We start from the raw sequence: 26,293 nt of genomic DNA, 5'->3' as shown, positions 1-26,293 counted from the left end.
AGCCGTTCGATTATGATATGATCCAACGGCCCAAAATGGCTCAAAGACTTGAATGGCGTTTGTAGACTTGACTCTCATCTCTAAAGGGGGGGTTGACTCGAAGTCTTCTCAGAAGCTTCAATATCCACTAAAAACGCGTCCAAGCGACGGACATTTGCGTGCTTAATGGATTTGACTATGAGTGTTTTTCTTCTTCTTTTTTTTTTTTTTTAAAAAATCCTATGCGTGTTGAATGGGTCTTGCTTGCCAAAACCAATAGTGATGTTTTTTCCCCATAAGCAATAGTGAAAAAGGGGGCGGATCCAGTCGGGTCAACTTGATGTGATTTGCTTATTAAACATGTTATGAGAGTCGGGTCGGGTCAGGTCATAGTTAAGATATTTGATATGTTTAATTTAATTTAATTGTACTGTAAATCGATCCAACACAAATCTGTCACACTAAACACAATCGACAGCCTTGACTAAGAGAATAATAAAGCCATTAAAGAATAGTGTAATGTAAATTTGGAATAGTCAAATAAGTGTTATTTTAAAATGATGATGGTGATTGATTAAAAAATGCAGCATACTTGAGTTGTTAGGACACCATTGTCATCTTTCAATCCCCGGTCTTGCTCATCAGAAAATAGCACACAAAGTGGAAACATCTCGTTAATTTGATAAATGTAATGGGCAAATATCGCCAAGCAACTAAAAATAAAGGACTCGTTGCACTTTTTAAACGCTAAAAACTCTTCTCAAAACTAGTTTATCAAATGGGTTTTAAGATGAAGACTCAACCAATAATACATTTTTCAAAACAAATTACAAAATTATTCTCAAAACCCAAAACTTAAAAAAAAAAAAAAAAAAAATTAAAACATAAAATAATTTTTTTAAAAAAATTAAAAATTAAAAAGAAAGATACACATTTTCAGTACTATGTGCCCCGCGGGTTTATTTATTTGTTTGCTTTTCTTTTATTTTATAAAAATATTTTTTAATTTCCACAAAATTTCCACAAGGCGGGGGCGCCTACTTTCCTATAAAGTAAACAAAACGACCACCCAACATGAGCCATTGAACTCCTCAAGACACCCACCCCACCCACCATCCACCAAGGGAGGCCTCTCACGCCGACCGACACACCTTGACGGAAAATGGCGACTTTTCCCCACCTCTCCCTCCTCACTCTCTTCTCCCTCTTCCTCTTCACTCAGGGGAGATTAATTCTCAACCCTTCCGATCTCAAAGCCCTCTCCATCATTCAAAAAGACTTGGGCCTCAACGGTCACCAGCCTTACCTCTCTACCAAACCTTGCATGGCCGCCGGCGTATCCTGTGAGAGGAGACTCTCAAACAACAACTCCTATGAGCTCAGAGTTACTAGACTCGTCTTTAAATCCCAGCGGCTCACTGGGTTCCTGTCCCCGGCGATCGGGCGGCTCTCTGAGCTCAAAGAGCTCTCTGTTCCTAACAACCAACTCGTTGACCAAGTACCATCCCAAATCGTTGACTGTCGGAAACTGGAAATTCTCAACCTCCAAGGCAACCAGTTTTCAGGGGAAATCCCAAGTGAATTATCCTCGCTTATACGCCTTCGAGTCCTTGATCTTGCTTCCAATAGATTTTCCGGGGACTTGGGTTTCTTGAAGTATTTTCCCAACTTGGAAAATCTCTCTCTTGCAGACAATCTATTTACTGGGAAAATTCCGCCATCCATTCGTTCTTTCCGTAATCTCAGATTTTTCAACTTCTCTGGAAATCAATTTCTTGAAGGCTCAGCCCCATTGATGGACAGGCTCTCATACTCGGCATCCGATGTTCCAAAACGTTACATTTTGGCTGAGAATTCACCTGGAGGAAGCAACGCATCAGCAGTTTCACCACCTGCAAATAGAACTGCTACTTCTGCTACTTCTGTTGCTCCAGCTCCTTCTCCGGTGCACCAACCTCACAAACATAAAAACAGTAAGAGGAAGCTAGCTGGGTGGATACTCGGATTCCTTGCCGGAGCAATGGCAGGAACCATATCCGGGCTCATATTTTCCTTGCTGTTTAAGCTGATCTGGGCTGTTGTAAAAGGTGGAGGGAAGGAATCGGGCCCTTCAATCTTCAGTCCTTTGATCAAAAAAGCAGAGGACTTGGCTTTCTTGGAGAACGACGATCAAATGGCTACGTTGCAAATCATAGGACAAGGTGGGTGTGGCAAGGTTTACAAGGCTGAATTGCCTGGAAGCAATGGCAAAATGATTGCCATAAAGAAGATAGTTCAACCTCCAAAGGATGCAGCAGAATTGACCGAGGAAGACAGCAAGGTTCTAAACAAGAAAATGCGTCAAATTCGTTCGGAGATTAACACCGTGGGTCAAATTAGGCACCGGAATCTTCTTCCTCTGTTAGCCCATCTGAGCCGGCCGGACTGCCATTACCTTGTGTATGAATTCATGAAGAATGGCAGTTTACAAGACTTGTTGAATGAGGTCTCGGAAGGCAATAGAGACTTCGATTGGTTTGCCCGGCTCAGGGTTGCAATAGGAGTTGCTGCAGGGCTTGAATATCTTCACATGAACCACACCCCGCGTATAATTCATCGAGATCTCAAGCCTGGGAATATTCTCCTGGATGACGACATGGAAGCTCGAATTGCTGATTTTGGGCTTGCAAAAGCCATGCCTGATGCTCACACGCATATCTCGACTTCCAACGTGGCCGGAACGGTGGGTTACATAGCGCCAGAGTACCACCAAACGCTGAAGTTCACCGACAAGTGTGACATCTACAGCTTCGGGGTGATGCTGGGGGTTCTGGTGATAGGAAAGCTCCCATCCGATAACTTCTTCCAGGATACCAACGAGATGAGCTTGGTGAAATGGATGAGGAATGTGATGACATCGGAGAATCCCAGACAAGCGATTGATGAAAAGCTTTTGGGGAATGGGTTTGAGGAGCAAATGCTCTTGGTCTTGAAGATTGCTTGCTTCTGTACCTTGGAGGACCCAAAGCAAAGGCCTAACAGCAAGGACGTTAGGTGCATGCTGTCTCAAATCAAGCATTAAGGATACATGTGTTTCAGAATGAAGGGAACAATAATCATGCAAGTGACCAGCAATATATGTTTTAAGTAGATCAATTACATGTCTATGATCATGATGTATAATAGCCATTAAGGAAACTGTTGTATGTTGTGTGCTGCATTTGGTTAAGCCTATTGCTCATAAACTGAAGGTATCATATTTACATTTTCTTTGTCTTTTTTTGCTCTCAAAAATCTTCGCTTGAAATGATTCCACTTGTTTCTCTTGGGATGCAACGGGAAAAATTATAAATAGCTTGAGAATCTGATAATTGTGATAAACCTAACGGGAAAAATAGTTGCTAAGCTATGAACCTTGACATCAGAAGCACTAGGGACTAAGTGAACAAAGAAGTATAATTCTAATGTTTATTTCTTATTAATAAAATTTTTAATATATATATATGGCAGAAATTTGAAAAGATGACAAATACCAAGTTTCTACATGCCATATTTAAAAATTTCCAGTTAACTAAGATGTCAGAAGCAACTATATTTATTTGATAAATGTCTGGTCGATGTATCATTAAAAAAGTTTTGCAGCTCAATTAGGTTTAAGTCATACTTCAACGAAATGGTACATAAACCGAAAAGGTACAAATATTAAGATAAATCCTTAACGCAAGCAGATTTTTATTAATGTTTAATATCAAGTGCATATTCTCTAGCGTGGCAGTAAAATCACCATTTGATTTTAGATAAATCACTATTAGATTTTAAATCCAAATTTAATTTTCTTTGCTACATCGTGTGCACCCGAAACTTGAGAATAAGCATTTGAAAATGTACATAACATTTCTCTTTTAGAAATATATCAATTCGACAGATTAGCAAGGGGTTATTCTAACTCCCAATTACAAAAATTTTACTCCAAAATAACCATGGCATAAGAAGTGTATCCGCAAACACAAACTCCCACAAAAATCTTGGACCAATATTGGGCACGTCTTAGAATAATTATGTTTTTCCCAACCCTAAATTCACTCGAAGGTGGTAGTGCGGTACCAACAAAAGATCTGGCAAAAGGCATTTAGGGAAGGCTAAAATATTCCTTCTAGAAGCAATTAAAACATTTGAAGAAAATGAAAGTCCCTTGTAAGTGCTCTGCCTTTGATTTTTTTTTTTTTTTAATGAAACAAACAAAGTGCTATCTTTGAAATAACCAATAACGTTACACATTACTTTATCCTCTTCAGTCTTTTCACCTTTGCTTTCAAAAGAGTCTGGTTCAACTTTCCATCATTCTCAATCATGGAGTGAGTATTATAAGCAGTATGAATACCAGTAAAGGAAGGCCTAGCTAGGCTAGCTTCCTTCTACTCCTAATGACAATATTTAGTATTCTACATGTGTTTTTTTATCTCTTCATATTCTACATGTATTTAGGCACATATTACAAAACATAAGTCAACACTTCTGTTAGTCATCCACCAACATTGTGTGAACAAAACATTAAATATCCTCTTTTTCTATCAGGCAAGCAGATGACAGAATTTATCTGAAGGTTCACTTGTTTAACCGAATAGAAAAAGACTAATGATTCAGATTATAAAATAAACGTTTTCAGTTCTGCAGACTTGGTAAAAAAAAAAAAAAATAGACCAAGTAAACTTACCCCTCATTCAGATTCCTGAGTAAAGGTCAGCCCTGTTGAATATTGACTTCTGCATCGATTATTATGGAAACTCTATTTCTAAGTAATTAGAGGTACAATCATTCTAGGCCCATGAATGATATCTTAATTACCAAATTACAAAGATTTGAGGGCCATCTACAAATATGAAATATCTAGCACTGCAAATTCATATTTTATGGAGGATCATAAAAAACAATATGATGAGCTACTAGCTTTATCAATATGAATGAGAAACCAATAATTCAGTATGTTCATAGCAGGCCACTTTTTTTTTTCGACATGTCCACAAAATAAGAGGGAAATGGGAGAGAAGGATTCGGTCTAGTGACCTCCATTTCACGAGGTGTAGTCTCTAGCCAATTGAGCTATCATTTGAGGACCATAGCAGGCCACTTCTATTACCCCTTTCACTGGAATACTAGTCAAATAATCAAGTATAGAAAGGAAAGACAAATCATCACTTTTGTTACTAATACATTAGAAATGAGCTTATGCAGACAACTGAATGCTACAAATGGCAGTCCCTACCCCTGTTTGGTTGATTGATATTAATGAGAACGAATTTAATTGAAAGGGATGCTTGAATATACTTTTAGCAAAGAACATAAAAGAAACATAGTTATTGAAGTGAAATATAATACAGTATATTCAATCTTGATCACAATAAAAAATGATCACACAAGGCATATTGCTCATGAGAAGAGATAATAAGGCGCAAAACATTGGTGAATTGAGGCAAACCTCCAAAAGGTTTAGAAAACTGTTGATCTCAATTTCCAAGCAAGTGAGCATGAACTGTAAGAGTCTTCTAGAATTAATAGATGCTATATAATATCCTCAGTATCTCTGATGTCTCAGCTTTCAGATTTCACTTCATATCCTCTAATAATTTTGTACACTTCCTCTCTTCATTCATGTGGACTGAGTGCTATATTGAATAGGAAAGTTTTGTTTGTACAATCAAATTAACTGTGTACAAGAGCACAATCAAATTCAAGGGAAGCTATCCTCAAGGACGCGATATTACCTCAAAGAAACCACCCAAAAGAACCTTACAACCTATATATTTACTGTAAAGATATATACATCAAAAAAATATACTGTACAGATATAGGTTGCTTTAAACCAGGCTCAACTTGACCAGCGTTAGTCCAATCTGGCCAGCATTTCTTTTTTTTGTTTTGCTGGGCATCCAAACTGCATTAACCTGTCGGATAACGGACAAAACTGCCAGTCTCTTACCTGACAAAGTAATGCCAACTCAGAGGAACCATTTTAACTCTACAAAGTATGCTGGCAAATACCACTGATCGAGATACATATATCTGTACCAGTAGTCAAGTAATTATAACTCGAACTCATGCACAGTGGGAACAATCATGACTCCTGGATGAAAATATAGGAGCACATACCATAATTTGTTTGGTGGATGCTGAATCAATGTGGATTAAAAAGTATATCAAATTGAATATAATGATACTCTAAAAAATTCAATATGATATTTAGCCAGTTCTCCATCTATTTCATGTGACAAACGGAATGCATCAGGTGATTATTTAGTATTCAAGTATTACATTTCAGTCTCAAATTGATTTGTCTTTTACAAAGTCACTAGTTATAGTCTGCAATATCAGAACAGGTTAGGAAGCAGCAAACAGAATAAAACCCATATGGATGTATTGGAATCGATAGTCGCTGTATGGACATACGAGTCACAGCTAGCCAGGATACCGCTACGACACTTGCTCAAGTATCAGTCCAACATTTATGTGAAAATGACAGATGCTGCTATATGCTCTGGAATACCTTAAAAATCCAGAAGTAACTGCGGGAGAATCCTCTCCAAGTGAGTTGCTTCAATTTTACTAACACCCTCAGCTTCAGCAATTGTAGCAGCACGCTGCACGGCCTCTGCTTCAAGGTAAAGGGTTTTGTAAGAAAATGTTGGAAAATAGAAATGCAAACTAAACCACATCCATAGTCTTAACTAAGCATTAAGTTCTCAATTCAGTTTGATACACCACCTGTGATAAAGACACGGAGAAGTTCACAACTCAGCTTTAGTGCATTTGCATTGGCTGCATGAAGAAAGTTCAAAAGAAAAGAACAAGAATTTAAATGATGTCAGTAACAATTAAACCTACACATTAATGCACAATGAACAACAAGCTCCATCCATTAAAAATGCCAAAAAAACCACCAATAGAATGAAGTAATTTATGATGTAAGATACCGTAAGTCGGCCGATTCTTCTTGGATGTTCCAGCGCCTACCTAACCAACGAAACAGACACAACTTCACAATTCAGAAGCCAAACAAGAGCTTTAGGTGCAAGAACTTAGCTGGAACTAGAGAATGTACTTTAGATTAAATATTAGATGCTTCAATTAGAGAAGCTGGTAGAGCTTTATATTAACATTATTTCTCTCTAAGGCACCAAAATAATTTCTACTTTAGAATTTAACTTTTACCCACCATTTTTAACACAAGTGTCAACCTGACTCATTCTAGCAACCCTTTGGTGGCCTTTAACACAAAATTTCCTCCTTTTTTTTTTTTTTTTCTCTCAATTGTAATTTGCAAATACTTCTAAAAAAAATAACTGTAGCCGTAAATGATATTTGAATGAAAGCGACTGTGGAATATATATATGGGCGAAACAAAGATTAAGTCTCAAATTGGAAATTTGTATAAGTATACGTGGTTAATATAATATAATTGGATTCAAACCCGTAAAGTCAAGCTTCGTGAGTTGAAAAGTATTCCAACATGTTATATCATAGCCCCATTTACAAGATTCCCCAAAGTGAATCTCCCAAATAATGACACAATTCTTAACCTGAAAATTTGCATAAAAAGACATTGAACAATAAGAGAAAATGCAATCTTCAGCTGCGAATTTTAGTTGCCCATAGAAATCATCGGAATTCGAAATCAAATTGAAAGATTAAAACACAATGTGAGAAACTGAGAAGGAATAATATACCTGGAAATCCAAAGCATCGGCGCCTTCGTTTTTTTGTCGCTCTGCAAATGGACACGAAGAACCGAATAAGATTCAAAGAGAGTTAAAAGAGACCAAAAAACCAAAAAAAAAAAAAAGAGATGAGAGTCTGAAACCGAGGGCTCTTCTGGTCCACACGAGCTTGAAAATGGCATGAATCAGATCCTGAGCGTACACCAAAATTTATAAACCAAACAAAAAGAGTCAGACACACAAATTTGTACTGAAATTTAAACATGGAAATGAAATAATAGGTGAAAGAATTAGGGTTTGTACAGGATCGAAGGTGGTCTCGTCCTCCATTAGAAGCTAGAACGAGCTACAAAGATGATAGAAAGATCTTATTGAGAGAGAATTTTGAAAAATGCCCTGAGAGTTGGACTCAATCTCTGAGGCTTACGTTTTCGTCTTTTCGTTCCAATCCTTGCGCGCGAACTCAAGGTAAACACATGTCATTCGACTAATGCTTCAGAGAATTCTTTAATTTTTTTTAAAAAAATTTTGTCGTTTTAAATATTACTAATATACCAAAATTTAATAATAATCATCTTAAATTCAATAATTATTTTAAAAGACACATCACGTTTAAGATGACATAAAAAAGACAAGAATTCTCCTTCTAACATTATTCGTGTTATTAAATAATTTGACATAATCCATTAATGTGTTATATCAACACTAGTCATAATGACATGTGTCACTTACAAATTACAATACATAAAACATTATAAAAATATGTATGAAAAGCGAAATACATTGATTGGCAAGCTAGACTATTTGAACCTCTTCATGTTAAATTTTTCACTTTTTTTATGGTAAGTGACATGTGTCACACTATAATTAGAGCTTATATGCATAGTAGTTTATGTCAAAATGATGGTAGGATTTATTTTTTTATTTTATTTTTCTTACCATAAGAGTGATTATTCTTTTTTTTTTATTATTAAACTTAGGAAGTTGTTTGCTAAAATCTCAAACCAAATGGACTAAAAATGCATTTATTCCCAAAAGAAATTGCAAAATTTGGTTGTACCTATTTGCATCGTATAAAAAGTTTGTTAAACAAATATGTGACAAGTCGACTCGAACTTTATACGAACAAGGCTCACATAATTGAATAGAGTCGAGCTTATTTAAGTACATCTTATTTAATAATTGAACAACTTTCTACTTTCACAAGCGAATTTCTACTTTTAAAAACTAAGTTCAAGTATAATTTATATGAGCAGATGTTCATTTACTGTCAAATTTTATTTACTTTAACGTCATGAAAAGTTTAGTTTATTATTGAAGTAGTTAAAGAAAATTTTCTTGAACGTGCATATCAATCACTCTATATATAGGACTATAGGAGAATAAGTAGCCTTTTGTCACTAGTCAGGTTTTTTATTCCTAGATATAACTAATACATTTAGTATAATACTTTATTATACGCACTGTATTAACGCAAGTGGCCCCTATAGCTCAGTGGTAGAGCGTCAGTCTTGTAAACTGAAGGTCTGTAGTTCGATCCTGCATGGGGGCAATTGCATTTTACCTGTCTTTTTCCCCAAGTGAAACGACGCCGTTCTAAGTGTCAGAGCGTTTCTAAATGTCGAATTCCAAACGAGAGTCCCAGAATAGCATTTTGCTTCATCTGTATTCTGTGCCCAAAAATGGCGAGCCTTGTACACAAACTCACTAAAAGCACTCCCTCCATAAGAACCATCTTCATCACAACCCTCAACACCCCACTATTTCCAAAACCCATACCCTCATTTATCCCCCACCAAACCCCTCTCGACACAACGAAACAACCAGAAGAATATGCGAACGATCCAGTTCCTCTTTTGGGTCCCAATGGCAGAGCAAAGGTGGATGCCGTTCAAACAATACGATTCTTCCCCAGTTTCCCATTCGGGTATTGCTTAAATCCCGTTTCCTCCACTGGGTTTGAGCGTTTTGGGGTGCTCGAGGCCCAGGAGGTCGAACCCGATGATGATGATGCGAGGAGGGTTTGGGCTGACAGTGTGAAGAAGAAGAGGAAGAAGAAGATGAACAAGCATAAGTACAAGAAGCTCAGGAAGCGCCTTCGTCGCAAGGCTAGGGCATGATCGGTTAGGAATGACTAATGAGGATGGATTTTTGAGATATATTGCGCCAGTCTCTTTAGAGATTTGGAATGGAATTGTTAATTTTTTTTTTTTCTTCTTCCATTTGGGAATTATGGAATTTACCATTGGGAGCTAACATTTTAGTGTTAACATCTGAAAATTGCTTTCTTTTTCACTTTCTTTGTTTAATTAAAGTTTTTGGCATATTCGCAGGGAAGTCTGTGAATTGAATCGTTGCTGATAAAATTGTAGTCTACCTCAAAAAGCGCATCGGATTGCGTTTGCATATTATTTTGAGCCTTTTTACTGATAGGCAGTGTAAATGTGTATGAAGGTAATTCCTTGTTACATGTAATGTACACAGGGTGTGACCTGCTATAGGTTGGCCATCTATGTACCACAAGCCTTCTTCTTTAACCCAACTTGAGACTGTCTGTTTAAAGTACTGTTTGTATTGTGTATGACTGTATGTCAGCATCAATGCATGTCATTTAGCATAGCAAATTTGTAAGAGTTACTTTTGCTTATGAATTTTAAATTAGAATAGCTGCAGAAATGACTAATGAGGAACGACTGAACACAATACAACCTGCTTGTTAGAAATATCACTTTTTTGTTGTTTTTTTCTTGAGCCAAGAACGAAGAAACTGAATTGGAATTCCCTCTTTTGCATATTTTATCTGTCTTAATATTGTTATTATATGGTTCTCTAATATCTCCTACAAAATATTGGCAGCCGTGCTTCCCTGTAAGAGAATATATATGTGCACATTGCTGAACAACTTGTCAATCTAATGCACATAACTAAAAAAGGATGTTGAGAGGACAATTGACAGGGCAAGAAAGGTATTCTTATTTAAAAAAATTATATATGCATAATGCATTTGTGATATAGCAGATGTAGCACCAGTCTTGGGTACAATGAGCAAGAATTAGTTGAGAGGTGTTTGGTAGTGGGTGGTGGAACTTCTGATACCATATAGAAGTTAAGAATGTATTTGTTGTTGCTGCCTTACCTCAACGTTGGTAAAGGCTTTCTATTTATACAGTAATTTGTTACAAAGAGACTGGTATGAATACAGAATGTAAGCAAGTAAAACTCTATACATGATAAACTCTATGCACGATAAGTTCTATACAGAGAAGTAGGAGATTATCTATCACTTCGACTATTCTGATCTTTATCCTTATCAGACTTGATATCTTCAACAATTAGGCTGATCTTGATCTTATAATTCGGTTGAGTTGGCTTGGAGATGTCTCTATCCGCAACTAAGACTACTGACTTCACCGAGGAGGATTGATATAATTCTGGCTAGAAGAGTTAGTTTTATGGGCGGGAGAACACCTAAATGGAAGTGACTTAAGGTATCAATGGAAGAAATGTTAGCCTATGATTTTAGTTGAATGTGGAGTTTTTTTGTTTTTTGTTTTTGACATGTCCACACAAAGGGAGGGAAAGAGGGGGAGGGAGATTCAAACTAGTGATTTTCACTTCATAAGGCGTGATCTCCAGTCAATTGAGCTGCCCGAGACTTGAATGTGCATTTTTAGTTAAGAGATGATAGACGGTTTGGGTTACATGCACCCAAATTGTTAAGTTATGTATGGTTTGACTTTATGTGTTGCCACTTAAACGGGAAAATGTTGATGCACAGTTAATCTATAATGAGGTTGATTGCGTGCTTGTGATAACTTTTCGCTTGGGCAATGTCATGGACTTAAAACTTTTATAAGAATTACTTTTGGCGATATCATGTGCAGAGTTCATCATCATTTTAAGACTGTGCCACAAAGTATTGTTATATTGTATTGCCTCAATTTTCAGCATGCATAGTTTTTCAGTCTGTGCAGTGCTATAAGTCATCATTTTCATTAACATGGGTGGAACTAGAATGATTTTTGAGCAGTGGTGCTTTTCATGCGTTCCAAGAAAGAGTTTGGCAGGGTAAAGGGCATACTTGACCTTTCAAAAATCATGTCTGAAGGGAGTCATTTGGTTTCCTTGTATATGAAACTCCCACATTGTCAGCTTCTGTCTCCCTTCTCTTCTTTAACGTTGTTCTTTAGTAACCATGCTATTTTTGCTTCCAAAATCACGTTTACACTGTAGTTTTTTCATCTGTCAATCTAGATTGTGGAGTAACTTGCTCAAAAATTCGTGTTCACTTGCTCATTTCACAAAGGTTGGTGAAACCAAATTTGAAATGTATGTTTATAATAGCAGAAGTAAAGCTCACAGTTAGTGGATGCCTCCTTTGAGTTCACTTTAGACCTTTTGCATGTCTGTTTTCTATGCTTCATTGATGCATCACAAAGGACTGCTTCAGAATCTAGTCTGGTTTACATTTATAAATGCACAACAAATTCTTTTGTGTTTTCTATGGGAGCGGCTCACCTCCCATTAGAATGATTGAAATCCCATAACAATTAATTGCTAGCCATTTATCTTTCCATATATGGATATGAAGCAGGTGACTTCAATGCCTGTTGTTTTGCACAGCGACCCCCCAGCTTTCATGGGATTTCAAAAGAGACAGCATTCTTTTTGAATCTGCCAACTACTGTACCCATCTTCAAGAATCTATATTCAATTTTTTAGCTCTGGATGTGAAAACTAGTATAATTTCGATAAAAAAAATTGAATAACCATGAAAGTATATGGGTGGTTTGGGCGTGGTGGGCAATTCTTGATGTGGTGTGACATAGCGGAAGACTTGGTAACTAAAAGGTTAGGAGCTTCTGCGTCTTCTGACCTGATAAACAGCGCTCAATTCACAGATTCACACACAACACAATCTTCAGATTGTAAGATAAGTTCTCCACAAAGAAAAGTTTTGAGAGAATTCTCAGATATATTTGATTGATAAAAGTAGGAATTGTTTTTGAAATGTTCCTATTTATAAGAAAAGAACAGCAATAAAAATATTCTAACATGAAAAAAACATAATAAAATAATATAAATTATTTTATCCCAAATTACGGCCTTAATATGAATAGCCCAAAATAAACTCATTTTTGGTTGATAGATCTGACATGCTTTGTGGCTCTAATTATTCATTGCACTAATGACAAAATTTGCGGCCTTCCCAGCTTTGACACTCTTGCCCACTGCTACGGCTCTGACATCACTGTCCATCTGATATTGTGGCTCTGATAAGATTCTTTTCGGCGCTTAGCAAATTTTGTGTCAGGTGTCAGAATTGTGAATCCCGAGAAACAAGTTGTCTCGGATCAACAGTAATTGAGCTCGGGAGACAAGTAGTCCAAGTTGAGAGAGAATGTTTTTCCGGAACTGAGTTCCGGGTTGAGAGAAAATTATCTCCCGGAATTGAATCCCGGGCAGAGAGAAAATTCTCTCCCGGAATTGATTTCCGGGTGAGAGAATTAGCTCCCAGGAATGGTTTTCCCAAGGGCTGTACTACATCTCCCGGGAAAGAGTTTTCTCCCGGGAGCTGTACTACATCATGCTGAAATTGAAAAATTGAACTATCTTGATGTGAAATTGCAAATAGATAACATTAGAATGAGCCAAATTTAGAGGACCTTCTAATAACCATCAAAGAACACGAAAGATACCAAGATTTGCGGCTTGGCTGAGACGCAGATTATTCAAGATTCAAACTTAAATTGTAAATTCTAAAATTACGCGAATTTAGGTGTTTGTTGTATTGAACGGCTTGAAAAACGCTACATGTTGAAAAGGTGGCAAGTTACTAAGGCCGTCAAAAAGATTTTTTTTCCTAAAGGCTTATTCTTTACTTTTGAAAAGATATTTCTTCTTCAAAACGACTACTGTTTATTCTAAACTTTTATATACCATAAAACACTATTTTAATATGTAGCATTTTTCAAGTCTTTTCACACAATAAACGGTCACAATTCATATAATTTTTTGTGAGATAGCATGAATTCTTTATTAGGCAGCTAGACAAATTAAGCTAGATTATCGGTGGGTGCCAGAGAAATCAAGTGTGTAATGCAGTTTTCTTTATTCAGTCAGGTGAAATCTCATTGAAATCCGGGATTCATATTTCTAGGCTTTTTATAATCCTTTGTTTTTTCATCATAGCATTATACCATCTCAGGAAACTTTAACTATCATTGCCTAAATTCACGGTGTTTCTGCAAATCCCATAATGCCACGGAGCCCCGGGCACCGGCAATCAGCTCTCTGCTGCATATATGTTAGCTGCCAACTTCGAATGGCATAAAAGACAGCTAATGTACGTTGACAATGAGAAAACAAATTATTGTAATTAATTAACGTTAAAAATGGATCTTAGTGCATGGAGGTAGTAATACAGAATATCTCGTAAAACTTAATTATACATGTTTTCGGTCATTAGAAAAAAAAAAAAAAAACAAATTAAAAGAACGACCTGTTTTCATGCATGGTTAATCCAATCCTTTTGTTGATTGATGTTCAAGAAATTCTTGATTATGAAGGAGTTAAACATAGGTTAATGTTAGACCTTAAAATAAGGATCAGAGTAGAATCTAGTAATTCGAGAAGAATTCATATTCCAAGTGTTTATAGAGTACATGACAAGGATTTTATCATTAATTTTAATTCAGTCTTCTTATAAACCTAATAAAAGCTATTAATTTTTTCTAATGGGGAAATGCTATAGACCCAAAACTCTTTTTCCCAAATTCTTGTTCCCAAATGACTTGGTCCGTTCAAAAAATAACTAGATTTAAATTGGTTTTTTTTTTTCTTAAGTGAACGTGGGTTCCAGATCATTTGGAAAGGAAATAAGTTTTGGGGCTTATGAAATAATTATTTCGCGTACCAAACGTACCCTTAGGTTACATTTGGTATGCATAATGACTATTTAATTAGGAAAATGAATAGTTTTTATTGAAAATAGAAAAATATGGAATGAAATAGCCTTAGAATAGCAATTCCCATTGCCCATGAGGATATGGACATTCCAATTTCCAAGTATTAGATCTTTATTAAATACTCTAACACCAAGACTATTCTATTACACCTACTTCTTAATAAAAAAATATTCATTTTTTCTAATAGAATAGCCATTCCGCGTACCAAACGGTTACCTTAGTACACATCTACGTACTCATTACACAGCAAAAAACCAGGCAACATCTTCTAGAGACCACCTCAAAAAAATCTTGAGTAAGAAGGGTCATAGAGCACCAAAAGAAGAAAGAAAAGGTGCTCATCGTCACCGTGCAATGAACATCTTGTGTATAGCTTTATTCAAACCCACCAACTCCTGCATAAAAAGGGTCATAGAGCTCAAAAAAAAAAAAAAAAAAGGTGCTCTTTCGCTAAGTTCGGCAGTGTAAAAATCTGCATCAACATTTAGTATAGTTTTATTCAAACCCACCAACTCGTGTCTCCTGTGTAAGAAGGAACATAGAGCTTACAAAAAAAAAAAGGTGATCATCACTCAATCCGACCTTGCAAAAATTCGCATCAACATTTGGTATATAGTTTTATTCAAACCCACCAACTCATGTGTGCACTAGCTTGCACATGGTATATATATTCATGCATAATCAAAATCTTAAATAATTAATCCTAAGATGGTCACTAATTTAATTGGTGGACCCAATTAAGTGATTGCTAGTTGTAAAATCATTGTCATCGATTTGTATTATTAGAAACGTGCATGGCCACCTAATGGAATTAATTATATGCCCTTAGAAGTATAAAAATGTGAAGCAGCACCATCAAATGTGCTTTTCCATTTGAAACATGGAATTTCAAGGGATTAATTTAAAAAAAAAAAAAAAGAAAAAAAAAAGGGTAAGTCAGGAGACTAACTGTGACTATAATAACACCTATCAACTATGAGTCGCACAAAAAAGATCTAAATAGTGAAAATTGCAGACGCTCGTCCAAATTTGACTGAGTTACAATTAATTTGAAACATCGTAAGCACTCACGCAATGAGTCTTGCAGACAACTCAATGTGGTTAAATGGGACACTTTTTTTTTTTTTTTTTTTTAAACAAGACAAAACTTCTTTAATTAATTTCAGGTTTGTATTGCTCCCACTTTTATGGAATGTATATTAAAGTGGGGACTCTACTCCATGAATCTCGTTATGTCCATGACCTGGAGCCCATTTGGATCTCCCTGAAAAGTCATTTATAAGCTACTAAATTAATAAACAAAACCCAAACATGGCCTCGATCTCAATTATCTTAGGGGAGGGCTTTGAAATGAGCAAATGAAGAGTCTCCTATATATATATATATATATATGATACAGGTGGAAAGCACTTTCCAGACAGTGATCTTCTTCAAGCTATAAAAGCATGTCACCATGTGAGAACGATGAAGCAATATAGTAGTGGCCGTGGGTCTCCTAAAGCATGCCGTCATGATCACCATGAAAATATATAAAGGTTTCTCCTACTATATGCGAATGCTTAAGAAAGTATATATATACACAACTTAAAAGAGAGTTATTTGTAATGTTATTTGCAGCATTAAGCTTATTTCATTAATTTCATTACATTTTTTTTTTTTTTGTTGTGTTATAATAACTTCTAGCAACCGATAACATTTTGTCCCCATCGCAAAAGTCATTAAGACAAAGAAAATGCTCGTGGTACTATTATTTTCTTTAAAATTGACATGACACTCTATAATTTGTACAATAATTAGTATTCCTTAAGTATTAACAAAAAATAAACAAAATAATTGTTTCTTAATATATTTTTATTTTCAAGTCAAATACCTATCAAAATAGAATCCAACATTTTGTCGTAATGATGCCGCTTCAGCTTCTATGTTGCTGCCTGATTTGTTGTGTAAATCTCTTTTACATTTCTCATAAAAGCTATTGCTCATGCCTAATTTGTTTAGTAACAGATTAATTTGAGTTGTTGCTCATGATAAATTTGGGATATTTAAGATTTGGGTATAAAATTATTTGAGTTATAATGGAGCTTAGGGCCAAACCTTTTTTTTTTTTTTGACATGTTCACACAAGAGGAGGATGATTCGAACTAGTAACTTCCCCTTCATAAGACGTGGTCACTAGCCAAACCTCAAAACATGAAGGAAACAAAAAATCAACCTGACATAATGATTTCAACAGTACATATTTTAAAACTTGGAAGTGCACGAACCTTTCAATATATGTCGGAGAAAAATATTAACAAAATACAACATGTGAAATCATGTGTTCACACAAGAGGAGGATGATTCGAACTAGTAACTTCCCCTTCATAAGACGTGGTCACCAACCAAACCTCCAAACATGAAGGAAACAAAAAATCAACCTGACATAATGATTTCAACAGTACATATTTTAAAACTTGGAAGTGCACGAACCTTTCAATATATGTCGGAGAAAAATATTACCAAAATACAACATGTGAAATCATGTGATTTCAACCACTAAATCACAAAGTAGTCAAGTTTGAGGAACTGTTATTCTTTTAATCTCCCAAATCTTAATCTCTCCATCTAGACTGCCGCTGCAAACTGAAACGACCCCGTTTGAAGCGCCTGCCGAAACTGCCACCAACGACTTAACCGGTTTTTCATGTCCTTCCATCACCACCATACAATGGTACCCAGTGTCCTTTCCGTGTTGCCAAATCCTCACCGTTCGATCAGATGACCCACTGGCTAACAAATCGTCGACGTTGATTAAGCATAGGATTGCCCCCGTGTGACCCGACAGTGCCTCCCTGAAGACCATGTTGTTAGTTTCACCGTTTTCCCTCTCCCAAACCAAGATCCGACGGTCAAAACCACCCGAAAACAACAGGCATCCATCACCGTTCAAAGCCAGCGCATTAACGGTGGATTTGTGCTTCTCTAGGGTCGTCACCAAAGTGTGCCTTCGCACGCCGTCGTTTCTCTCCCAAACCTTAATGCACCCGTCAGCCGAAGCAGTGTAAACGGCGCCGTTTTCAGAGACGACAACGGCATTCACGGCGTCTTCATGGGCTTCTTTCACAGACTCCAAGCACCGATGGTTCGACACGTTCCATATCTTAAAACTTTTATCCCAAGAAACCGAGTACATCAGCCCTTTGTTAACAGCGAGACCCGAAATGGCGTCGCAGTGCTCAATCCAAAGCCGCTTCCTCTGCCGCTGGACTTGAACGTAGTTCTTCGGCAAAAGAGAACGGCGAAAACGGTCCATGATGGTGGGAAGCGTGCACACGAGGCGGTGTTTTTTGGACTCCGCCATTTGCCATACGCGGATCTTGGAGTCTTGGTGAGCGGTGAAGACGTAGGTGGCGTTGAATGCGACGGACTTGACGGCGCCGGAAGTGGGATCGTCGTTGAACGCGTCGACGAGGGTGTAGTTGGATAAATCGAAGACGTTGACTGCGTTGATGGAAGCGGCGTAGAGGAGGTTGTCGTGAACCGCGAGGCAGCAGCTTATATGGGAGTTGGTTTGAGGTGCCAATAATGTGGTTTGAGTGGTATGCATTTGGGAGATTTCAGTGGTGAAAATATGTTGGAGGCGGGGGAATATATATATATATATATAGTAAAGGGTTTGTGTTTATTTTATTCATCAAAAGATGTACACGGCTAAATATAGTCGAGGGAGCCAGAGCCTCGTTGGTTTGTGGCAATAATAGGAGAAGTGATCAATATACTTTTTGGTTCTCTCTAATTATATATACTCGCGAGTTATTTGTTTGGGGGTTGGAGAAATAGTACTTTTTGGTTCTTTTCTAGACTTCTTTCATTTTTTACATGAAGGAAAATTCTGAAAAAATGACCAGCAGCAGCTTCCTTTGTCTTTAGCACTGTTGATGGAGGAGATGGCGTGCATGGCAGGAGATCATCATGAGGACGATGGGTTCGTCGGAGTCGATGAAGTCGCGGTATCAGGGGCCGGCGATCGAGCTGCCAGAACTCCTCCTGGTTGAACTGGATCTGGAAGTTTGAAGTAGCCCATTTGATTGACATGATTCGATCAGTTCTACCTTTGATTTCTTTTCCACCCCACTTTAATTCTCTGACCCTCTTTTTGCACTTTCTTCAAGTTCATGATGTTTGGGTTTTTCATGAGCTTTGTCGTAACCCATGCACTTCATTGTTGTTACATAAGTATCCGTTGATCCCACAAATTAACATGTCCCGAACATGCATGGTGATGGTTTAATTAATGGTCTAAGAAAATTTTTAAGTAGTAAGGAAATGTATTAGGGCGTAAGTTCGAATCTCTGTAATGGAGAATCTTTATATATGCTTAGTTAGTATTAACTATTTTGAATTTTCATTAATACCTTAATGGGGAGATGTCCTGATAGAACTGAGTCAGAATATGACTTCTTTGAATTTGAATTTGAGAGAGTATTTGCAATTTTTTAATCTAGACCTTTTTTATACGGCTTTCAATAAATAAATACTAATATAATCACGTCCAGATATAATAGCTTATATTTTATCAATTACATGATTAAATTGGTGGTTGAAAATGCACATAAAAACAATGGCTTCCTATGCAGTTAGCCATGGTCTTCTTTTCCTGTGTATAGGGTACTTTTCTGATTTGAGACAGGTGCATGTGAAAAAGTACCAAATTACCATGCACCATAAATTATTTAGGTATCTAAAAAGTCAATTAAATGGTACGTGTTTTATGTGTCAGTAAATATTTGTATTATTCACAATCAAATATTGAAATCTCCCGGAATTTCAAGATGTTAAACGCTTTGAAGTAATCATAGCCGTCAATCTAGAAGGTATTGCAGACTCATGTCCAGCCGTTGATGAATCAAAACCTTCCAAAATAGACAACATGTGTGTCAAAGTATTAATTATATACGAGGTAAATTTACAAAGATGATTTATTATTCCTACTAGATTTCTTTATTACCAGGCTAATAAATATTCTCATTTTTTAAAAATTATCGGATATAACCGTACACTAAATCTATTTTGGCAAAAATACCCTTATTAAGTTTTTCAAGAAAGTGAAAAAAGAAAGTGGAAAATGCTTTTGTTTGAAATCTTTGAGAGTTCTTAAACATCCAATGTTACCTTTTATTTATTTATTTATTTTTGTAGGCAAGCATGCCAAAGAGTCTCAGAAGAACATTAGTGCAAAAAAAAAAACAAATGGGCATTAACACGACACGTGGAGGATGGACTGTGGAACTGCACGAGAGAAGTGGTGACAGTATCATTGCCCCTCCCCCTAAAGGGGAAAAACAAATGGATAGGAATTAATTATAGACCCCCCATGCCCAAATCTGTGTGTTTCTCACACATATCTCTGTGACTCTCCGTCCCTCAGTCCTCTCTGTCACTGAGCTAGTGAGCTTAGCAGCAAGCACAAGAAACTGAACAAATTTCAAGGAATGTCAATTTGCCACTGAGTCTCTTTCCAGAGCTTCAGTCTCACAGAGAGATAATGGGTGGGGTGACTTCGTCAATGGCTGCCAAATTTGCATTCTTTCCACCGAACCCACCTTCCTACAAGCTGATTACGGACGATGCCACCGGGCTCTTGCTCCTGGACCCCTTTCCTCACCGCGAGAACGTCGAGGTCCTGAGGCTGCCCACGCGCCGTGGCACCGAGATCGTGGCCGTGTACGTCCGGTACCCCATGGCCACCTCCACCATCCTCTACTCTCATGGAAACGCGGCCGATATTGGCCAAATGTATGAGCTTTTCGTCGAGCTCAGCGTCCATTTGCGGCTCAATCTCATGGGGTGTGCATGTTCTCTCTACCCTTTTGTCAAATTTGGTAGTTCTTATTATTATTTTTTTTTTCATGCATGTAAATTGTTCGTGTGATTGGTGTTCTGTGTTTATGGAGGGTGAGTTGATGAAATTAAGATGAATTAAGTATACCCATTTCGTGGTCTGTGGGAATTCGAGTTTCTTTGCCTGGAAGGAATTGAAGTAGAATGGGATGTTGAAGGTGTTTCCATGTGGGGTTGGGCTGGGATTGGGTTAGGGTCTCAGGTTCAAATCTTGATCCAAACGGGGAAAAATAATAGATTTTTCTTTTTCGTTGTTCTCTGAGTAGATTTAATTCTTTCATATGATTGGCGTGTGATGTTATCCGTAGGTTGTCCGACTTCTTGGCGCTATTGGGAAATAAAGAGTAGTAGCGGAATCGAAAAATCTTTTGAATTTCTATTAACCTGCTTAGATTATTAAGCTTAATGAATTGATTCAATGAAAAAAGTTGGAAAGTTGGGACTCCTGCAGTAAGTTTGCCATTAAGATTTAGGTGCAATTATAGCTTTCATGTTTCTTTCTAGTTTACTTCTGGTCCAGGGTTTGATGAGCCAAAAGTAAGTTAATAAATGAATTCAAAGAGGTTGGTGAATGCAGCAACCCTCAATCAAATCAAAACATCCAGACTCAGACCCCAAAGATGACATAGAATTTCATTTTCAGGTTTCAGCTTGAACTTAACTTTGCCTTTAATTCTACGCTTGACTTCCCAAATAACATCTTGCAAGAGCTTTCCTTCAGCCTTAGGAGGAGAACCATTCCGAATGATATTTCTTTGCCACCATAAATTGTAAACCACAACACCCCAAGAAATCTACACAGATTGGCCTTCAAACTATAATTATTCCACTCCTTTAAGCCCAAATAAACCATTTCTTGCCATGAAGAAGGAATAGAGCCATAAGAATTTCTTCTCATAACAACTTGCCACAGGCTCTTACTATAACCACAACTAAAGAAGAGGGGGTCAAGATTCTCTATACACCCTCTACAAAAAGCACACTGAATATCTCCCCACGAGCTTTCACCCACCTCCCGGCTTAATTAATAATTTGTTACAGTGATTGCAGATTTAGCTTCTAATGCACCCCTAACTTAGAATTACTTTCCTTCTCGTCTCCTAGTTGAGTAGGATTCATTTGGATGCTGAAGAAAAGAATCTCAGTTGGTTTTGTGTGGTAAAGAAAACTTTTTTAAACAAAGGCAAGGTATTTTCAAAGTTGAAAAAAACTAGCTTGAAAGATCACCACTCACCCTAATGATAAAAAAAAAGGCTTTGTAGTGTCGTTTAAAAATTATTATTAGTAGCATATTTGGTTTTCATAACGTTTGAGTCTCTGTTCCAAGGCCTAAAACCAGAAGATATGCCTTGGTAGCATAAGTCATAGTTTACAGTGTCCATTTTTATTATATGATGGCTCTCTCGATAGGAGGCAACTGACTTTCCACCTAAGTGTCAGATATTGGACATACACTCAATCATCTTATGAAATTATGCAGGTATGACTACACTGGATATGGGCAGTCATCCGGCAAGGTAACCACAGTATGAAAAAAAAAAGAAAAAAAAAAAGGGCAATATGAATTTCCTTCTAGTTGTTCTATGTTTTGAAAATGCTACACATTAGCACTCTGAAGCTCATATGTGAATGTTTTTGCAGCCAAGTGAGCAGAATACTTATGCAGACATTGAAGCAGCATACAAGTGTCTTGAAGAGAACTATGGTGCTAAGCAGGAAGACATAATCCTTTATGGGCAATCTGTCGGGAGTGGCCCCACGCTGGATCTCGCTGTCCGTTTGCCTAGACTAAGAGCTGTTGTCCTGCATAGTCCCATACTATCAGGGTTAAGGGTCATGTATCCTGTGAAGCGCTCATACTGGTTTGACATCTATAAGGTCAAATTCTTGTTTATTGATCTATATCACTGTCATTAACTGTTACATCTATATAGAAAAAAAATATTTGTGCATGTTCTGTCTCTGAATATTATTTTACTTTGATTTTGTGCAGAACATTGACAAAATTCCATTGGTAAAGAGTCCTGTGCTGGTGATTCATGTAAGTTTTACTCTATTATTAGAGTGTTACTGTTTTAGGTTTTTTGTGACATGCTTCTTGTATTTACTGTTTCTTGTAGTTGACTACATTAAAGCAGTATCATTCAATTAGAACAATCCATGCAAACTCATTCTTGTGGTGAGTTGGACTTGCATAGAAATAAAGAAATAAAATGCTCCATTATGTCTCACAAAAACATTGGAATCAAAGTATGATAGCAAATTTTGAATCTGAGGTAATTTCTTGAAAGAAAAAAAACATGTTGAGAAAATTGAGTGGCACGGGATAATGGCGAGAATGTAGTGCTTCTGTAAGAAGCCAGAGAAAGTAGTTCATGACCAGATGCTCACATCTCACTTGCAAGTAAGAGCAATGACTGAAACTGCAATATATATAAATTGAAGGCACTTAAAAGGACTAGAGATAAGAGATAAAGGTTTTTGTCTAAACCAAGGATATGAGCAGGACTCTGTTGTGCCAAAATTATTAGTTAACCTTCTGCGGTTGAAATAGGAAGTGAGCTGAGTCGAAGGTGTGTCCTTCCCGGTCCTCTCATACTAGGGAAAGGTCCTCTCATGCCATTCGTTTGATGAGAAATAAAAAGGAATATCGAAAATTGGAGCATGAACCAAGGCGGTTATGAAACTAATTTCCATTATTCCAAAATTTATGGATAGTGCAAATTCTTGCTATATTTGATGCCCTTCACTTACTCTCTTGCTCCTCTTCCTTGGATAGAATAAAAAGATCTTAATGTACTTATTGTGATATGCTTGTATAGTGATTTGGTGGTTGTTTTGAAAGTGATGTTCTTCTTTAATGAGGGGAAGGACTTCTGTTCAACCATGAGAGGGAAAGGATTTGAAACGAGGAAGGCTGTATTCTATTATGTGAACTACTATTACTTATGATGATCAACAGCCACCCCCCCTCCCAAAAGGGGCACACCAAAAACTGAGTTCCCTTTATCCCTTTCTGTCCATCTTCCTATGGTCACAAAACTTTAATGATTCAAGGTAGTTTCCTTAAGAATGATGAATTTAGTTATGGTCCTACACCTTTGTAAATGTGATGTTCGTTGTTGCTGATGGCATCAACTAGCTCTAGTACACGAGTGAAAATTTATGGCATAGGATGTTGTGGAGTTTGTAATCTTGATATCTGGATTCTGCTTTCTGAGAGAAGAGACAAACTAAAAGTTTATAGTTGTAGAATGCCTGTCAACCGGCAGGGTAGCCTAAAAAAGAGGAAGAGGTAGCAGCAATTATGACAAAAAATAAGTAAAGTTGTCTACTATGGTTTGACGATGTGCAACAAAGATTTTTTTGTATCCTAGCAAAGAGATAAATTTTTATTAAATAGGTGGCCTTTTAGGGAAAGAGGAAGGCTAGAATCATGCTTTTAAGGTATATGCAATGGAAGATGATATGATGGTTTATAATTTAATAGAGGATATGGTTTTGGCTGGAGCTAAATCTTCACAAAGTTCTCTCATCAGCTGTTGCCAACGCCAACTTGTTGGGATTCAAGAATTTTTGAGATCAAGTTGTTGATCGAAGTAATAAATGGATGAAAGAAGTGTCCCGGTAGACATGTATGATTTTAAATGTTTATTACATGCCTACCTTCTGTTTGAAGAAAGGTTCCAGCTCTTATCTTGAACTTCGCCAACATAATTTGAGGTTTTAAGAATATTTCTCCTTTGCATTGTGTTGAAGAAATAAACAACACTACAAATTTGATTTCTTTGTCAACATTGGCATATAACATCAAAAGTTAAAGATCAAGTTCGTTTTTGTGGCACTGCTTTGGATATCTAGCATCTGCTTTTTGCAACTTTTGTCTTGGTCCATCTCCTAGGAAGATTCATTTTTGCATTACACATACGTTCCGTCACATAAGCATTGTCCATGTAATAATGAAGAAAATCAAAATGAAACGAAGAGAAATGGAAAAGGAAAATTGTAGCAAGGAGAACTTGGAATTATGAAAAATCTTTACTTTCTACGTTGGAGTCTACAATCAACATGACTTAGAAAATTTTATGACACTTCACTATTATGATAAATGATGAACAAATAGCATTTTTTTTGGGGAAAAATAAAAAGAAGTCAGCTATCGCTGTGTGGATATTATCTTAATGACAAGTTGTTCATGTGGGCAGACTTGGAACGTTGATTTTACATGCTATTGCCATTTTATAAATGCACAATCAACTTTAAGCATTAAGATTTTCTGGACTTCCCTGTTTTTCCCAGTCATACTTTGCACAATCTCTGAATGAAGTATCAAATTATCTGATTCGGTGTCTTGCTCTTGTTGTTCTTCAGGGAACTGCTGACGAAGTTGTTGACTGTTCTCATGGCAAGCAGCTTTGGCAATTGTGTCAGGAGAAGTATGAACCTTTATGGCTCAAAGGAGGAAACCACTGTAATTTGGAGCTTTATCCTGAATACATTAGGCATCTAAAGAAGTTCTTATCGACAGTTGAAAAGTCTCGTTCATTTAGGAATGGTCCAAGGAGCAGCATAGACCGAATTGAACAGCCCAGACAGTGTACTGACTGTTTTGAGGCTCCTAGGAAGAGTAGTGACTGGAGAGAAAAACCGAGGAAAAGCATCGACAGGCCTGAAAAACTGAAAATTCATGACTACAAGTTTCATAACATTGACAAGCTAGAAAAGTTAAGAATCCCATTTGACCAAGTGGAAAGGTCTCGGAAAAGTGTGGATTACCATGAGAAATCCCGGAGAAGCATCGACCACCAACTAGAAAGAGCACGAAAGAGCGTCGACTGGTTGGATCGGATCCGAGCTGGGTAGTCCTATTCTTAGTGAAATTTGTGCACTGAATCTGTTCTTGGGGAAGATGACAAAAAAAAGCTACAAGGGAAGGATAAGCAAATTATTTTGGGTTTCATTTATGGTTTCTGAATTTGTATCTTCGAGTTCCTGTAATGTGTCATGGATTGTAGAGTTTGATATATTGGGATCATTACCTTGGTTGTCACTTGTCAATGGAAGAACTCTAACCTCTTTTGTTTTTCATTGTTGAAAGAAATCAAGGCTTGTAGTTAACATGATCATGTTTAGAAAGCTGTGGCATGCTTGCTTCCTATTGAACACAATTTTTAGAGACGAATGTCCAAGAGTGTGGGTTCTATCAACTTTGAAAAGAATTAATACGCCAAAGGGTTTTGATTTTGAACACTTTTAGAACCTTTAACAAATGACAAATGATTTCGGTTCTCATTGGTGTGTGTTGAGAATGGAATTCAAGATCACCAGAATGATTAATGGCATGGTATGTTTGACGGGCTTAAAAGTGCGTTTAACACTAAAAAAATTCGTTTGAAGAAAAAAATTCATGTAAAAAAAATTGAAATCGCTTTTAAATATCCCAAAAGTTAAAAAATGGCCGGAAAGCATTTTTTGCTAAAACTTTTGTCAAAAAGTGCTTTTTAATTTAGAAGTTCTATTTATTGAACACAATCTCAAACATGCTCTAAGAATTTGTTTGAGATTGCGTTTGATAAATAGAGCTTTTAAGTCAAAAAGCGCTTTTGGACAAAAGCTTTATTTTTAAGCTTTACCCAAAAGTGTGTTTTGGCAAATTTTTTTTTTTTTTTTTTTTTTTTTTAATGTTTTTTGGATCTTTAAAAGCGTTTTTAATTTTTTAACAAATGAGTACTTTTTTTAAAAATAAATTTTTTAGTGTTAAAAGTAATTTTAAAC

At 36.8% G+C, this 26,293-nt stretch overlaps 5 protein-coding genes and 1 non-coding gene across 6 annotated transcripts; 4 read left to right on the top strand and 2 right to left on the bottom strand.

Annotated features, from left to right (window-relative positions):
* Window positions 1–1,058: 1,058 nt before the first annotated feature.
* On the top strand, window positions 1,059–3,237 carry SOBIR1 (Leucine-rich repeat protein kinase family protein). The gene has a single exon (XM_059586392.2). It carries the CDS (start codon window positions 1,142–1,144, stop codon window positions 3,038–3,040), a length of 1,899 nt encoding a protein of 632 aa, XP_059442375.2. The 5' UTR covers window positions 1,059–1,141; the 3' UTR covers window positions 3,041–3,237.
* Window positions 3,238–6,175: 2,938 nt separating this feature from the next.
* LOC132176129 (centromere protein X) lies at window positions 6,176–8,142 on the bottom strand. The gene is made up of 7 exons (XM_088514924.1): window positions 8,098–8,142; window positions 7,974–8,016; window positions 7,814–7,862; window positions 7,680–7,720; window positions 6,927–6,966; window positions 6,718–6,771; window positions 6,176–6,604 (listed from the first exon to the last, which is right to left on the bottom strand). The coding sequence occupies exons 2-7, from the start codon at window positions 7,998–8,000 to the stop codon at window positions 6,501–6,503; spliced, it is 315 nt and encodes a 104-aa protein (XP_088371050.1). The 5' UTR covers window positions 8,001–8,016; window positions 8,098–8,142; the 3' UTR covers window positions 6,176–6,500.
* A 1,008-nt stretch (window positions 8,143–9,150) lies between these two features.
* TRNAT-UGU (transfer RNA threonine (anticodon UGU)) lies at window positions 9,151–9,222 on the top strand. The gene has a single exon. It is a non-coding gene; the product is annotated as a tRNA-Thr (tRNA).
* Window positions 9,223–9,339: 117 nt separating this feature from the next.
* On the top strand, window positions 9,340–10,081 carry LOC132173991 (uncharacterized). The gene has a single exon (XM_059585709.2). It carries the CDS (start codon window positions 9,353–9,355, stop codon window positions 9,788–9,790), a length of 438 nt encoding a protein of 145 aa, XP_059441692.2. The 5' UTR covers window positions 9,340–9,352; the 3' UTR covers window positions 9,791–10,081.
* A 7,108-nt stretch (window positions 10,082–17,189) lies between these two features.
* Window positions 17,190–18,224, bottom strand: LOC132173992 (protein JINGUBANG-like). The gene has a single exon (XM_059585710.2). The coding sequence runs from the start codon at window positions 18,222–18,224 to the stop codon at window positions 17,190–17,192; it is 1,035 nt and encodes a 344-aa protein (XP_059441693.2).
* A 1,760-nt stretch (window positions 18,225–19,984) lies between these two features.
* On the top strand, window positions 19,985–25,638 carry LOC132174678 (uncharacterized). Its single transcript, XM_059586318.2, has 5 exons — window positions 19,985–20,464; window positions 21,999–22,035; window positions 22,160–22,396; window positions 22,512–22,559; window positions 24,890–25,638. The coding sequence occupies exons 1-5, from the start codon at window positions 20,163–20,165 to the stop codon at window positions 25,379–25,381; spliced, it is 1,116 nt and encodes a 371-aa protein (XP_059442301.1). The 5' UTR covers window positions 19,985–20,162; the 3' UTR covers window positions 25,382–25,638.
* The last annotated feature ends 655 nt before the right edge of the window (window positions 25,639–26,293 follow it).

Source organism: Corylus avellana, chromosome 3, assembly GCF_965113065.1.
Source record: "Corylus avellana chromosome 3, dhCorAvel1.hap1.2, whole genome shotgun sequence".
In the NCBI taxonomy this organism is placed as follows: Eukaryota; Viridiplantae; Streptophyta; class Magnoliopsida; order Fagales; family Betulaceae; genus Corylus; species Corylus avellana.
The sequence above is the reverse complement of the archived record's forward strand: the minus strand, read 5'-3'. Positions and strand labels throughout refer to the sequence as shown.

What these genes read in the sequence shown, in the direction of transcription:
- SOBIR1 (XM_059586392.2), top strand. Translation starts at nt 1,142, where the DNA reads ATGGCGACTTTTCCCCACCTCTCCCTCCTCACTCTCTTCTCCCTCTTC.
- LOC132176129 (XM_088514924.1), bottom strand. Translation starts at nt 8,000, where the DNA reads ATGGAGGACGAGACCACCTTCGATCCT. An exon ending in ACGAGACCACCTTCGATCCT is followed by an intron (nt 7,863 to 7,973) that starts GTACAAACCCTA and finishes GTGTACGCTCAG; the next exon opens with GATCTGATTCATGCCATTTT. An exon ending in GTGGACCAGAAGAGCCCTCG is followed by an intron (nt 7,721 to 7,813) that starts GTTTCAGACTCT and finishes GTCCATTTGCAG; the next exon opens with AGCGACAAAAAAACGAAGGC.
- LOC132173991 (XM_059585709.2), top strand. Translation starts at nt 9,353, where the DNA reads ATGGCGAGCCTTGTACACAAACTCACTAAAAGCACTCCCTCCATAAGA.
- LOC132173992 (XM_059585710.2), bottom strand. Translation starts at nt 18,224, where the DNA reads ATGCATACCACTCAAACCACATTATTGGCACCTCAAACCAACTCCCAT.
- LOC132174678 (XM_059586318.2), top strand. Translation starts at nt 20,163, where the DNA reads ATGGGTGGGGTGACTTCGTCAATGGCTGCCAAATTTGCATTCTTTCCA. An exon ending in ACTGGTTTGACATCTATAAG is followed by an intron (nt 22,397 to 22,511) that starts GTCAAATTCTTG and finishes GATTTTGTGCAG; the next exon opens with AACATTGACAAAATTCCATT. An exon ending in GTCCTGTGCTGGTGATTCAT is followed by an intron (nt 22,560 to 24,889) that starts GTAAGTTTTACT and finishes GTTGTTCTTCAG; the next exon opens with GGAACTGCTGACGAAGTTGT.